Raw genomic sequence first — 15,000 nt, forward strand, 5'->3', positions numbered from 1 at the left:
CTGGGGGCGTGTTCCCTCCTCCGCGTCATCAGTGCCCATACCCGAGGCGTGGTTGGCGAAAGGGCCTTTCTGTGTGGAGTTTGCATGTTCTCCCCGTGTCCCCTAGGGTAGATACCCTCACAAAAACATGCCGTAATCCTGGTCTCTAAACTACCTCCCCCTGGCCAGCCGGGGCGCCTGATGGAGGGGAAAGGAACTGGTCGGAATAACGTGTTCCTTCCACGCGATGTCCAGCCGGGGAAACTCTCCCCTGTCAGGTGAAAAGAAGCAGCTTGGACTCCTCATGCATAGAAGGAAGCATGAGGTCAGTCCGCTGCCCCCCCAGGTTGGCAGAGGAAGTGTAGCGCCCAGGATTACATTAGATAATTGACACTGGGTGAAAAAATGGGTTACAAAATTGTGGGATAAAACATTTAGTAAAAAAAAAAGTAATTGGGTGCATCACGTGCATGCTATTTTGCGTGTGCGTGCGAGCGTACAGTATGCGTGGTTGTGTGTGTGAAATGTCTCCTATACTGTACTACTGTCCTGGGCTGGCTTCATGTCCCCCATATCATATCAGCCTGGGAAGGCAGGAGCTTATTGTTGGCAGCAACCCATCACCATGTGTCCATGATACCATTACAGGTGCTCTATTTGTCTCCCTATGGCTGCTGCTGTGTTATGGTAGCAGTGGAGGTAGTGCAAGTGCATGAACGAGCGTGTGTGTGTGTGTGTGTGTGTGTGTGTGTGTGTGTGTGTGTGTGTGTGTGTGTGTGTGTGTGTGTGTGTGTGTGTGTGTGTGTGTGTGTGTGTGTGTGTGTGTGTGTGTGTGTGTGTGTGTGTGTGTGTGTGTGTGTGTGTGTGTGTGCGTGCGCGGCATATGATTTGCAGCCTTTCGAAGCTTTCCCCCCGTGAAGCTGCCTGTGTGATCCGGTGATGGATGACCTGAGATGTACCCCCTCCGTCCACCCTGACTGTGTACTACAGTATGTGTGTTGTGTTGTGTGTAAGGGGAGGTTGACCGTGTACTGTATTGGTTCAAGTGATACGCACGCACACACGCACGCACGCACGCACGCAGTTTAACACTTTATTTATGTCCATTGTCCACACACACAGGGAAAGCATACAGGGACACACATATTGTAGGTTGCAGTAAATGTTACATTCACAAACTCATGGATATGTCCTCATGTCCATACGACACACATGTCAGATAGGATGCAACAGGAAGCACATCTCCAGAAATTCTACAGGTGCCGGTCAAAAATATACGTACAATGAAAAGGAAGGGATTGTCCGCACACTGTTTCTCTGCTCCCAGGAAAATTCTTTATTAACACAACCGTTGCTGGGATTCCTTCAAAATAGAAAAAAGACATGGCCGCTTTTACTCGGAAACCCACGACCCAGAAACAATCCACTAAAAAAAGTTTACTTTACATAGCTAGCTTACATTGCGATCGTTTTAATTTATACGATATATGATCCAAAAAGCGTTTATATTTTGCGGGAGAGACGGATGAGGAGCAGAAATGAAGCGCCAGTATATCGATCCGTTCAACACCACGGAGAGCGCCCTGGATTAGGAGAGACGAGTCATTCTTTCCGCCGCGCTAACGGCTAAGTCAACGGTAAGCTAACAATTGCCTAGAGTGTAGCATACGGTAGCCGAAAGGCGAACTGACAAATAAAAAAAAGGAAAAAATTCAGAATATTCTTATCTCGCCCCGTATCATTGAGGATGCGCTAGGACGTGTGAGGACGTCGGAGCACCCCTCGGTTCGAGTCCCTAAGACGTTTCCAGACGTCCTATGTACAGAATAACGTTTCAGATCCTTGTGGGTCTTCGTCAGGTATCATACCTGACGAAGACCCACAAGGGTCGAAACAGTGTGCGGACATCCCTTCCTTTTCACAACACACATGTCACTCAGCATCCCAATGGGCACAAGCAGTGGCAGCTCCGCCATATATAGGGCAGCAGAGATGGCACACTTTGCCCAGCCTTTTCTGCCTCGTCTTTGGGCGCGGGCATCCCAAGTTGTCGAAACCCTCCGACAACCACACACACAAGCCACACGAACGGAGAATGAGATGTCTCACACACACACGACCACAGGTGTCTTATATCTTCTACGGGCTGTTTGGCTTAGCTTTAATTTCTCAGCTTCCCCTAAGGTTTGTGTGTGTACCTTTGCACACACAACTCTTAACCCATCTCGGGCGGGAACCCCTTTTGGTGTTTTAACTAAGCATTATGTTATGCTTTAGCTATTGAAAAATAGCAGATCTACAAGCTCATAGCGTGCGCTACGAGCTTGTAGGTCTGCTATTTTTGAAAATTTGTGAAAATGTGCCTGAATATATTCTTTCAGAGCGAGTTTTTTACTCAAATCTTTGCTTCTGGGGAGGTCCCTGGAACAACATATTTTCAGATGGGGGTCGACAGCCAATTACATATAATTTGTGGGGTCCTTGACATGAAATATTGAGCACCACTGATACAGAAACATGAGGTATTTCAGAAAACTGTCAGAATTTTGAAGACATTTTTAAAAATGTTGACGTCAGGCCTAAATGGCTTAAAGGAGTGTGCTGGGGTGTGCTGTGGGCCCAAAGCAAACTGCTTCCTCTCCGTGTTTCAATTACCTCAGCTGGCCGAGCTGCAGGGCTGACGACAAGGCTGAGGGACGGCACGCTCTGTTTCACACTGGTTCCCACACACTGACGGACCAACAGCCCTATCTATCCTGAATGGTAACTCACACCTTTCCCCCCCCCCTTCCCTTGTGCGCTTCCTCGCACAGCTACAAAACCGGACCATTTATGCTCCGCTCTGAGTCAAATGAACACTCTAGAGTTCTTTGACCCGTGTCACACCCCAGAAGTAGCCTCGGAAACCCAGACGTTTTTTTTTTCCAGGGAGAAAAAAAAAGTCTGGGTCCGAGTCCACTTCAATTTGGCATAGAGTAGCGCAAACATCTCTCACTCTCTGCTGATTTCTGATCGTCTGCACCTTTGTTAAATTGACACACACACGCACACATGTACACACACACACACTCCTCTCTCTCTCTCTCTGTCGCTCTAAGTAATTAGTCTCATGTCGCGCAGCTGCGCATAGTTTCTCCCGGCTGATCCTGCCGGGAGCTGCCTATGCCATAAAAAAGCATAGGTGAGTTCCAGGCTACCCCAGAAGTGATACGCAGTCCCTCTCCCCCCCCCCCCCCCCCCCCCCCCGCCCCGTCGGAACTCATCTGTGGAACCCCTCTATTCTGTACACAGGAAATTGCCCTTCAATTCTTTTTCAATAAGCCTATCTCACAGAATTTCCCCGCCCCCCTAAATACGCCCCCTTTCGGGGTTAGTGGTGATAGCGTGACGTCACTCCATAGACGCTACATGTTAAAAGAGGTTATTTAAGAAGTCTACAACTTTTGTTTTCTCAAGGTAAGGTTTGTTCTATCTGCTCGACCTGATTTACCATCTTGTTTGCTTCATAATAATATTGGTCTGTCACATTTTTACATTAGAAAATGTACTTAGATTCTCCAGAGAAAAAAACGTGTAAATGCCCATGTTAAAGTCACCACTATTTACCGGAAGTGGGCGTGAAAAACGGGCTGTGAGATAGGCCTATTGCCGGCATAGTCTCTCTCTCTCTCTGGTCGTGACATGTCAATTGTGCCCGGTTGGGCTCGGAGCCAAGTGACGTCCTCTCCTGGTCGTTGCAGTGCATTGTTGTTTCTCAGTGGTTTGGTTTGGAGAGTCGGTTCTCATTGTCCCCCCTTGTCTACATTTAGATTCAGTCATTGTGTCAGCAGCGCTTTGCCGTTAACTCTGAGAGCTATTTAGCGGTGCTGTCATCACACTATTGGTCGTCTCTCTCTGTAACAGCCCACTCAATGCCGTCGTTGATATACCTATTTGTCTTATTTTCTTTCTCCCAGAGACTATACTCTTACAGAATAGGGCGAAGTTGCATCTATTTCCCGTGTTCTCATTGTTATTCTGCTGCTTGTGAATTCACACTCATTCCGTCGTCGGCCTCGTCGTCGTATCATGTTCTCTTCCGAATGAGAACATCAACGAGACACTTGCATCTTTCCGTTTCTCTCTCTTTAAGGGTTCCGCTCTCATCATCTCTCCCATGTTTGCTGTCTGCTATTGTGGATGTCTCTCCTGTTTTCCGTGTGTTGTGACAGTGCGCCGGCAAAATGATGGCGCGCGGAAAATAATGATATTTTGAGCTTCAGGGCTGGTTGCCGGTGTGTAATTGCAAGCGGGAGGGTTATTTTCACACCCTGCGTCCAGCCTATCCCAAGCTGTGCCACTGATAGAAATGTGTATAGTGTCTATACCTTGTCTCGTGTGTCTACTGTATACAGAAGTGCAATTCCACGTGATTGATGTATTATTTGTCAAGGCTGTGTATATGTGGCGATATACGTGTACATGTATATGCTTTATTAAGAGGGACCGTGTGGACCATGCACACTTCACTGAAGGAATGCTAAAACAGACAATATTGATTCGACATATTACAGAATATTCCATATCTTGTGTGTTGCATTTTAATTTCAACGAATAGACAACAACACCTTTTTTTTTCCCGGCTTACGCCTTTTATTGGTTTTTGAAGGGACAGACAGTAGGCTGACAGGAAACGGGAGAGAGATGGGGGAAGACATGCAGTAAAGGCCGTGTCGGGCTCGGGAGTCGAACCCGCGGCACACTGCGACTGGATTACCAGTCGGGTGCCCAGACGGTTACGCCACCGCCTGGGCCGACAACAACACCTTTTGACATTTCTGTATATCCGTTTCTTTTGTAGCAACTTTGAAGTCGAAAGAGCTGTACAGCTGGTTCTTTTCCCGACACCGTGAGCTGTGGGAGGCAGTGGTCAAATGTCAACTTCATTGTTGCTTTGTTGGGAAATCAAGGTTTTGGTTTTTTTGTAGTTGGCTGCGCTAACGTGTGCGTGTGTGTGTGTGTGTGTGTGTGTGTGTGTGTGTGTGTGCACGTGTGTGCGTGTGCGTGCGTGTGTTGGCAGGGTGCGACTGGAGGCCTTCTCTGACAACAGCGGGAAGCTACAGCTCTCTCTGCAGGAGATCATAGAATGGCTGACCGCCAAGGACGAGGAGATGTCGGAACAGCTGCCCATAGGGGGCGACGTGGGAGCCGTCCAGCACCAGAGGGAGTTTCACCAGGTATATAATATCGCTGTCCCGAAACATACAATTGAATGCTCTCAGACACATATGACGTAAATTCTCCTTTCATTGTCAAATGGCATTTAATGTTTGTGTTCAGACAGAATCGACACCAAAGCTGTATATCCCATTTTTGGGCGGGAACCCATTTTGGTGTTTTAAACATTATGTTATAATTTAGCTATTGAAAAATAGCAGATCTACAAGCTCGTAGCGCGCCACCGAGTGGCGCGCTACGAGCTTGTAGGTCTGCTATTTTTGAAAAATCGTGAAAATATTTATTTCGGAAAACTGGAGGATTTAGAAGATTTTTTTTTTTACATTTTGAGGTCAGGCCTAAATGGGTTACAGGAGGGGCTATAGCGCCCCTCGATAATACCAGACTAGTGCCCGGGCTGTAGAGCACCGAGTCGGTAACGATGGAGGTTGGAGGTCCATGCCCCACCCCGGCTATGCAATACCCGTTGTACCCGTGTCAGAGTACCCGTTCCGCCCATCTGTCCCTTTTATGCCCATATATGGAGATTTCTGTATCTGTCTCTCTGTGTCCCCTTTATTCCTATATATGGAGTTCTGTGTCAGGCATGCCCAAATATGGAGTGTTGTGATGTCAGAACAGGCCAGCTCCATATATGGACCCTGGGCAGGGGGCCCTGTCCAGAGCCCGGGCAGAGAGAGGCCTTTTGTGGCGGTTCTGAACAACCGTGGGTCCGACCGACTTGACACCGGGCACTGCACTGGTGTGGAACGCGTGTGTAGGATTTGAAGTCGGCGAACGGTTCTCGAGTCACGTACATTACAGCCGTACACACGTACAGACAGACCTACAGAGACATGGTGCATTTATGGATATAGATATGTAGATAACTTCCCTGGCGTCTTTTTGTTGTCGTTTTGTAAGTAGCATCTACTTCCTCACTAAAGTCACGTGACCAAGACACACACGCACACACGCAGGCTCCCCACTGCATGGCCTGAGGAGGAAAAAAGGGGGATGATTGACAGCTGGGACAGCCAATCGCTAACGGGAGCCGCTCTGAAATATACCCTGCAGTCAGTTCTTGTAAACGGAACCGGACCCGCTGCGGGTCGGGGCGGAACCCTGGGTATTTTCGCATCTCGGGGCTTTACCCGAAGACCTCTAATGGAAACGTCTGGGGAACCACTGTTTTATAGATGACATATCTGTGCAGTTATTATACCCGCTACATTCGGTAAATGTGATTCCATTTAGTTGCAATGTATTTGTGTTTTGCTGTGAAATGTGTGGCCTACCTACAGTTGGAGGCCATCGATATTGTCCCTTATCATTTGACCCATTTAGGCCTGACCTCAAAATCTTAAAAAATCCTTATAAATCCTCCAGTTTTCTGAAATAAATATTTTCACGATTTTTAAAAAATAGCAGACCTAGATCTGCTATTTTTCAATAGCTAAATTATAACATAATGTTTAAAACACCAAAAGGGGTTCCCGCCCAAAATGGGTTAACTGTCCTTTTGCGCAGATCACGCAAACCTCAGCAAAAAGAAAAGGACAATATCGATGGCCTCCAACTGTAGTTAACTTTGTTCCCTGTTATTAAACGATCCAGTTGACCGCATTCTTAGTCACACCAATAGCTCGGAGACATAGTGGCAGCCAACGGGAACCTTGGACCTGTTCTGTTCTGTCCAATCGTGCGGTTTAAAAGATTAGAGTCATCTGGGCAAATAAGCTTTTTGATTAACTTACAGTTGTACGACAAGATGATCGATTGCAGTTTCACCCTGGTCTGTAGTATTTATTTAATGCTAAGGTGCATTTCAACACTTAAATGTTGCCAACTACTGTATGTAAGTGAGCGCTACGCACGCATGCGCACGCACGCACGCACGCATGCACGCACATGCACATGCACATGCACATGCACATGCACACACACATGCATGCGCACACGCACACATCACAGTACCCTACTGAAAACAGAAGTAAATGATGTTGTTACTGAGCGATGGTAAATAAGCAGCCTGACCTTATTTGTCAAAAAGTCAACTCCTTTTCTCACCGTCTTGCCGCCAGCATTGAATCGCACATTGCCAAGGTTTTATCGTGCGTAACACTTATTTTGAAGAGCCAAATATCCGTAACCGCATGTTACAATGACAAAATGCTGTGTCTTGACCAGTTGTTGTTCTCTCGCTCGGTGCACATGAACCCATGTTTCTAAAGCCTCCGGCCACATGAACCCATGTTTCTAAAGCCTCCGGTCACATGATACCCATGTTTCTAAAGCCTCCGGTCACATGATACCCATGTTTCTAAAGCCTCCGGCCACATGATACCCATGTTTCTAAAGCCTCCGGCCACATGAACCCATGTTTCTAAAGCCAGGAGGACTCCACACAATCTGATATGCTAACTTTGCTATAGGTTGCATTCTACTCTAACTTGTGAGAGTATCTCAGCTGAGGATCTTTACTTACTTACGCCTATAGCCCAACTTTGGGCATAGCCACGAACAAGAGCTCTCCAGACATCCCGGTCCTGGGCCATTTTCTCCAGCTGTCCCCATGTGTGGCCAGATCTCTTCACATCTGCATCCAGGTCACGGCGCCAGGTGTTTCGTGGTCTGCCCCTCTTCCTTCTCCCTTGTGGGTTCCAGAACAGGGCATGTCTTGTGATGCTAGATGCAGGCTTGCGAAGAGTGTGGCCGATCCATCGCCAGCGCCTTTGGATGATTTCTTCCTCTACCGGGTGTTGACTTGTTCGCTGCCACAGTTCCCGGTTACTGATTTTATTCGGAGGATTCTTCTGAGGATCGTGACCTTCTAATGAGTCTCTCATTAGAGGGTCACGATCCTCAGCTGAGATACTCTCTGATCCAAAGCCTCCAGGTTGTAACACAGAGGACTGGGCATTAGAGCCCCTACGTTCCTACACAAGGATTTAACTACATTCGTTTAGCACGTGGCTGGATCACGGGCTGCTGCAGTTCAGCTATCCATCAAAATAATAGCTTTATTGCACTGTGTAATGCTCTGGCTCTTATCTATGGGACAGATATATGGGGAAGAAAATGGCTCTCCTTTGCACAAGTAAGACGCGCGAGCGAGGGAAGCGAACGCAGCTCGTAAATGGCAATAACAACAATTAGAATAAATTACGTACTTTTTTAAGGGTTTTTGAAGATTTTTTTTAAGTTACGTTTTTTTTAAAGTTCTTTTTTAGTGTGTGTGTGCGTGTGTGTGTGTGTGTGTGTGTGTGTGTGTGTGTGTGTGTGTGTGTGTGTGTGTGTGTGTGTGTGTGTTTTTTCTTTTTTTAAAGTTTTTTTTAAGTTAAGTTTTTTTTAAGTTAAGTTTTTTTTAAGTTAAGTTTTTTTTAAGTTAAGTTTTGTGTGTGTGTGTGTGTGTTTTGTGTGTGATACAGCTGCGCCCTCTGGTGGCGGGCAGGTGGTGTTACAGCGTGACAGACAGACAGACAGACAGACAGACAGACAGACAGACAGACAGACAGACACACAGACAGACAGACAGACAGACAGACAGACAGACATGTTCTGCTAGGTCTCATAGTTAGTGCTCACTGCGTTCACAATCACTGCGTTCGCAATTAAAGCTACCCTGGATAGAGCGATACCAAAAGGCCCAGCGTGTCTTCAGGTCAGGGAGGTGGCTGCACTGAAATCCTTTTTCTTCTGAAAGATTTGGTGGTGGTGGTGGTGGTGGTGGGGGGAATTTCTTCATGCTTTTATTTATTTTTTAATAGGAGATAAGAGGGTAGAGAGAGATAGGAAACACAGGGCAGAAAGATGGGGACAGACATGAAAGGAGTATACCGTATGGTCATCTTTTGTTTATTCAGTGACAGCCATAGCACAGATTCCAAGACCCCGGAAAGGTGGTCCCAGACCATCTATCTATCTATCTATCTCTCTGTGATGTTCACTCCGCTCGCCCACACCAGTCCTTCTTCTTTCTCGAGAGCTGCCTATAAAGTCTTTATATACATGCAGTTGTCAGATGTTTACAGAAATATTCATGTCATGTAGTTCTCTCGATCCCTTTGGCCTTTAAGCTGATTGGCTCAAATCTCAAATGTGTTTAATCATCATAACAGATGAGACTTGAGACAACATACAGTTGGAGGCCATCGATATTGTCCTTTTCTTTTTGCTGAGGTTTGCGTGATCTGCGCAAAAGGACAGTTAACCCATTTTGGGCGGGAACCCCTTTTGGTGTTTTAAACATGTTATAATTTAGCTATTGAAAAATAGCAGATCTACAAGCTCATAGCGCGCCACCGAGTGGCGCGCTATGAGCTTGTAGGTCTGCTATTTTTGAAAAATCGTGAAAATATTTATTTCAGAGAACTGGAGGATTTAGAAGGATTTTTTGTTTTAATTTTGAGGTCAGGCCTAAATGGGTCAAATAATAAGGGACAATATCGGTGGCACCCAACTGTACATGGTCATTGGATGAAACGGTCAGTGGATGATAGGCATTCGTGTTCTTAATATAGTTCAGACTTCAGAGCATGGACATGACACAGCATCTCTCACACAGATAGAAGAGTATTGAACACAGTTTGCATAATGATGTACTAATATGAATTATTTAATATCAATCTTAAGGGTGGTTTATACTTTGCGGTGTGTGTGTGCTGTTGTCACACACCGGAAATAGTCGACAATCTACAAGCATATACACATATCAGCTATTTTCAGTGCACGCAACCAAGTATGAAAAAAGCATTAAGAAGCACCACCTGCTCTGTTTTTGTAAAGAGTCAAATAACATTAGTGGATGAGGGGTAAATGGAGTGTGGAGCCGCGCGGGTGTGTGCGTGTGTGTGTGTGTGTGTGTGTGTGCGCGTGCGTGCCCGTCCTCCCTCAGGGCACCATCCTCATCTACAGGCACACAACGCCACTAAGGAGCATGCAATTAGTGTATGTTATTTTCCAACCGATGCAATTGTCATGCCCAGCGCTCACGCTGTTTAACCCATTCAGGCCTGACGTCGAAATTAAAAAAAAAAAAGTTTTCTAAATCATGACAATTTTCGGAAAGATTTGAGGCACATTTTAACGATTTTTCAAAAATAGCAGACCTACAAGTTCATAGCGCGCCACTCGGTGGCGCGCTATGAGCTTGTAGATCTGCTATTTTTCAATAGCTAAATTATAACAATGTTTAAAACACCAAAAGGGGTTCCCGCCCCAAAATGGGTTAATGGTTAATGTGGTTAAACGTGACATGGATGCGTTCCAGGTCTCAATGGAATAAATACCAAATGATCTTACGTCAATTTGACGTCCCCAAATCCATAGCCTGATGGAGCCTCCTCTCGTCGTTGTTCCCGAGTATAGGCCAGTATAGCTTTTGTAATGGTCCCTTCCTTATATTATGTAATATTGCCCACTCTCTCTTCTGTGACTGTTTTTATGAGGACGAGAACACATTTAAAGCCCATTCTAGTATAAAGTTTACAGTTTCAGACTCTCTCTCTTCTCTTTATTGGGTTGAGTACCCCATTGACATAATATGAAGTGATCCTATAAGTTCACGGTTGTTTGGACACCCCTTTTTATTACAATAACCTGTGCCACAAATTACATAACTAACAAACTGTCTTGTCGATAGTGGAGGGCCGTTGAGGTAAATTGACAAATCACATACTGTAGCATACCCCAAACCAAAATGCACTGTTTGAATTCTTACTAGGCAAACCCATTATTTACGTAAATGCAGTGAACACTTTTCCATTGCATCTTTATGAGCGAAGGGCTTCATTTTGTGCCGACCCAGCATGCTGATTCTTAAAGGACCACTTCACCACTTTTCAACATCTCTTCATATAATTGGTCCTCACTAATGTTCATGATAAAACACCACCATTTTTTCCTACTCAGTCTGTGTCTCATAGGAGGGCTTTGGGCAGTTCGGACACCCGTCCACCAGTGACATCATCATTAGGCAGATTTAAAAATATATATATATTTAGATTTTTATTATCGTGAGAACGATGGCTTCAACTTTTGCATTGCAACTTTTCAGGAAAAGAAAGCCTGCCGTTTCTATTAGCTTGGATTCACCATCGATGATGTCACTGGTGGACGGGTTTCTGAACTGCCCACAGCCCTCCTATGAGACACAGACAGAGTAGGAAAAAATTGTGGTATTTTATCCTAAACATTATAGGACCAATTATACTGTAGGAAGAGAAGTTGAAAAGTGGTGAAGTGGTCCTTTAATATCAGTGTGACGTTGTTTGCTTTTCTTAGTTTGCTGGTTTCTTAGTAGTCCTAAACATCCCATGAGAACAGAGCGGGCTCAAAAAACAAAGGTTAAACCTGTGTTTGTCTTTCCTGGTGGTGTCCGCCAGCGCCCAGTGTGGTCTTAGGTAAGGACGTAACTTGATTCAGATGGCCGCGTTTTCTCTCCTGAGGGCATGCATTCTTCTTGTAGCCTGGTGTGGTTGTGATAGATCCTTGTCCTCCCTGTGGTCCTAGCTGTCTGCCAGGTCAAGCGTTGAATCCTCACTTCCCCGGGGGTTTAACCCATTTTGACCTGGGAACGATTCTACAAATACCTTCTAAATCCTGACAGTTTTCTGAAAAACCCATGTTTCCATGTCAGTCGTTTTCAAACATTTTCATGTCAAGGACCCCCAAGATTATATGTAATTGGCCGCCGACCCCCATCTGAAAATATGTCGTTCCAGGGACCCCCCCCCCCCCCAGAAGCAAAGATTTGAGTTAAAAACGTTGGCTCTGAAAGAATATATATTCAAAGATTTGCGCCACATTTTCACTATTTTTCAATAGCTAAAGTATAACATAATGATTGAAACACCAAAAGGGGTTCCCGTACAGAATGGATTAAGCACAAACAAATCTCTGCCTATAAGTCCTTTGTTGCCACCTCCACCAGGTTGTGAAGCCGTGTTTCCCCCTGATACAATATCAGTCATTTTGTTGAATGCCATGAATACAATGTTTCTCTCTTTCCTTTTACCCTTTTTTAGCTTCCGTGTATTATTCCCTCCGCCTCCTTAGCACGACAGGCTTGTTTTAAGACACCTTCTTTAACCCATTCAGGCCTGACGTCGAAATTAAAAAAAAAAAGTTTTCTAAATCATGACAATTTTCGGAAAGATTTGAGGCACATTTTAACGATTTTTCAAAAATAGCAGACCTACAAGTTCATAGCGCGCCACTCGGTGGCGCGCTATGAGCTTGTAGATCTGCTATTTTTCAATAGCTAAATTATAACAATGTTTAAAACACCAAAAGGGGTTCCCGCCCCAAAATGGGTTAATGGTTAATGTGGTTAAACACTAACGTGACATGGATGCGTTCCAGGTCTCAATGGATTAATGTCGAGGTTTTTTCAACTTTGAAGCTATACGCTTGTTGCAGTCAAACGCACTTGAAAAAAATATTGAGACGCTCATCGACGTAGATTTTACATTGAAAGTCAATGCTCAATCAGAACGGGCCTGCGTTATCACGCTGTTGGTGTGACATGGGCGTATATAAGGCCTTGACGGAAATGATAATTGAAGCGCAGCTGTCCTCCACTCGCTCTTTGATCCTGTATATTTGAATATTCTATTGTCTCAAACAACCCTCTTGGTCAGTCATCCTTGTCGCGAGTCGCGTTTGCAATTTCAGCAGTTCTGTCATATTCGCCTCCATACGTTTAAGCCTGGACTCTGCCCCATATATAATATTTGGCCTAAATTTAGATTTAACTATGGGCAATCATGCGATTAATCGCGATTAAATATTTTAATCGACTGACAGGCCTAATCTAGACTCTGCATGGTAGATAGTTATCTACCCCCCCCCCCCCCACACACACACACACACACACACACACACACACACACACACACACACACACACACACACACACACACACACACACACACACACATTGTGGTATTTCTACTTTTAATCTTCCAGACCTAAAGTTAAATGGAAGAATCATGACAAAACTGAATTGTGATTTGTAACTGCATAAATGCTCTCCATCCCTAGTGTTCGTGCGTGCGTGCGTGCGTGCGTGCGTGCGTGCGTGCGCTGAAATAAGACTGAGAGCAACAAACAATCACACAGTTTGCATTCTTCCTCAGCAACCCCCCCCCCCTCACCCCCTCCCCCCCTCCCCCAACAAGTACTTTGGAGATTCCCTGTCAGGGATTCTAGCAGATGTTGGGGTTTTTTCTCATTTCCTACTAATCTTCTCAAATATTTCTCACCATCTGGAACTGTACTGTATACAGTGCACAAACCCATGCACGCACACAAACAAGCACACACACATACAGTCACACACACACACACACACACGCAAGCACGCACGCACGCACGCACGCACGCACGCACGCACGCACGCACGCACGCACGCACGCACGCGGTAATTGGTCCTGTCACCATGGCCGAGTGCTCTTTCCGTTCTTCGCTGCAAAATCCAGAGTGTTCCTTTCCTAGCGTTGCGTTAAATGAGCACACAGTGCTGCAGTGTTCGTTGTGGTTTCCCGTGCTGTCACGTTGTGCAGCGTCTCTGAACGGGTATTGGTATTGACACTGGGAGGCCTTCCCTTGCTCTCCTTATTGCCCATGCCTGATGGGGTTTACCCTGCCTCCGATAAAATCAGCCACCCAATTAACCCCTTTTGGTGTTAGCATTATGTTACGCTTTAGCTATTGAAAAATAGCAGATCTACAAGCTCATAGCGCGCCACCGAGTGGCGCGCTACGAGCTTGTAGGTCTGCTATTTTTTTTAAATCGAAGAACCACTGACACAGAAACATAGCTTTTTCAGAAAACTGTCAGGATGTAGAAGACATTTTTTAGAATCTGATCTCGGGTCAAAATGGGTCAAAAGGACGTATACAATACCAACTGCTGCGATGCTACAGTCTCTCCGTGTCACTACTTCATGCTTCCCCCCCCCCCCCCCCCCCCCCCCGCTCTCCTTTCATCACCCTCTTTCTCTCTTTCTCTGTGTCCTCCGCTTTTTACTTTCCTTTACCCCTTTTTCTCACCAATTTAGTTGTCTTGCCAATTGATTTCTGTGTGTTGTTGTCACTGCTGTCGTATCCTAGTACTAACCCACTGCCCGGCAGCATTAATTCATGTATTTATCGCGCATTGCCAAGGTTTTTCCGCTTTCGAGCTTCAACCCTTATTTTGAAGAGCCAAATATCCGTAACCGGATGTTATACGACGACATAATGCTGTGTGTGTGGTGTCTTTGACCGGTTGTTGTTCTCTCGGTCGGTGGTGAAAAAACCCGACCGCGAGTATCACAGCGCCTGCTGTCGGCCGTTGAAAAACCTTGTTGTCACCAGAAACGACATTCACTAGTGCCGATTTGGAGATGCAGGCCATATAGAGTGCAAGTGGATGCGCGCGCATCTTAAAAATGGCCGCGGCCACTGTCACACTTTACACCGAGAGACAGCTATCGATGCGATCCGATCAAAACGTGGATTAAAGAATATAAAGCCTAGAAAACAATTACAATTTAGGCATTCAGCAGACACTCTTAATCCGAAACGTAGGCTATACGGCGCTGTTGTCAAGCTGCCAGACTAAAGTTAATCTAGGCTTTCTACGCTTCTGGCAGGCTCCGTGCTAACTCACCCCACCGGGAGGACGTATGTGTAGAGCCTTCGTCCTACTCCTATACCCGCTTGTCAGGTGCGCCGGCTCCAGCCCGTATAGCAATTACATGCAATGACCCGCCGCCAAACAGACCAATTGTGTTGGTATATATAGAGACACCCGAACAGAACAAAGCTCCAATGCAA

General features: G+C 45.8%; 1 protein-coding gene across 1 annotated transcript in view; it reads left to right on the forward strand.

The window, feature by feature from the left end:
• Window positions 1–15,000, forward strand: part of drp2 (dystrophin related protein 2) — a 201,813-nt gene that overhangs the window by 14,839 nt on the left and 171,974 nt on the right. The window contains exon 2 of the mRNA XM_079520405.1: window positions 5,039–5,195. Within this exon, the coding sequence (XP_079376531.1) occupies window positions 5,039–5,195 (157 nt within the window). The remainder of the gene's footprint in view (window positions 1–5,038; window positions 5,196–15,000) is intronic.

This window comes from Electrona antarctica (assembly GCF_951216825.1).
Source record: "Electrona antarctica genome assembly, chromosome: 1".
NCBI lineage: Eukaryota > Metazoa > Chordata > Actinopteri > Myctophiformes > Myctophidae > Electrona > Electrona antarctica.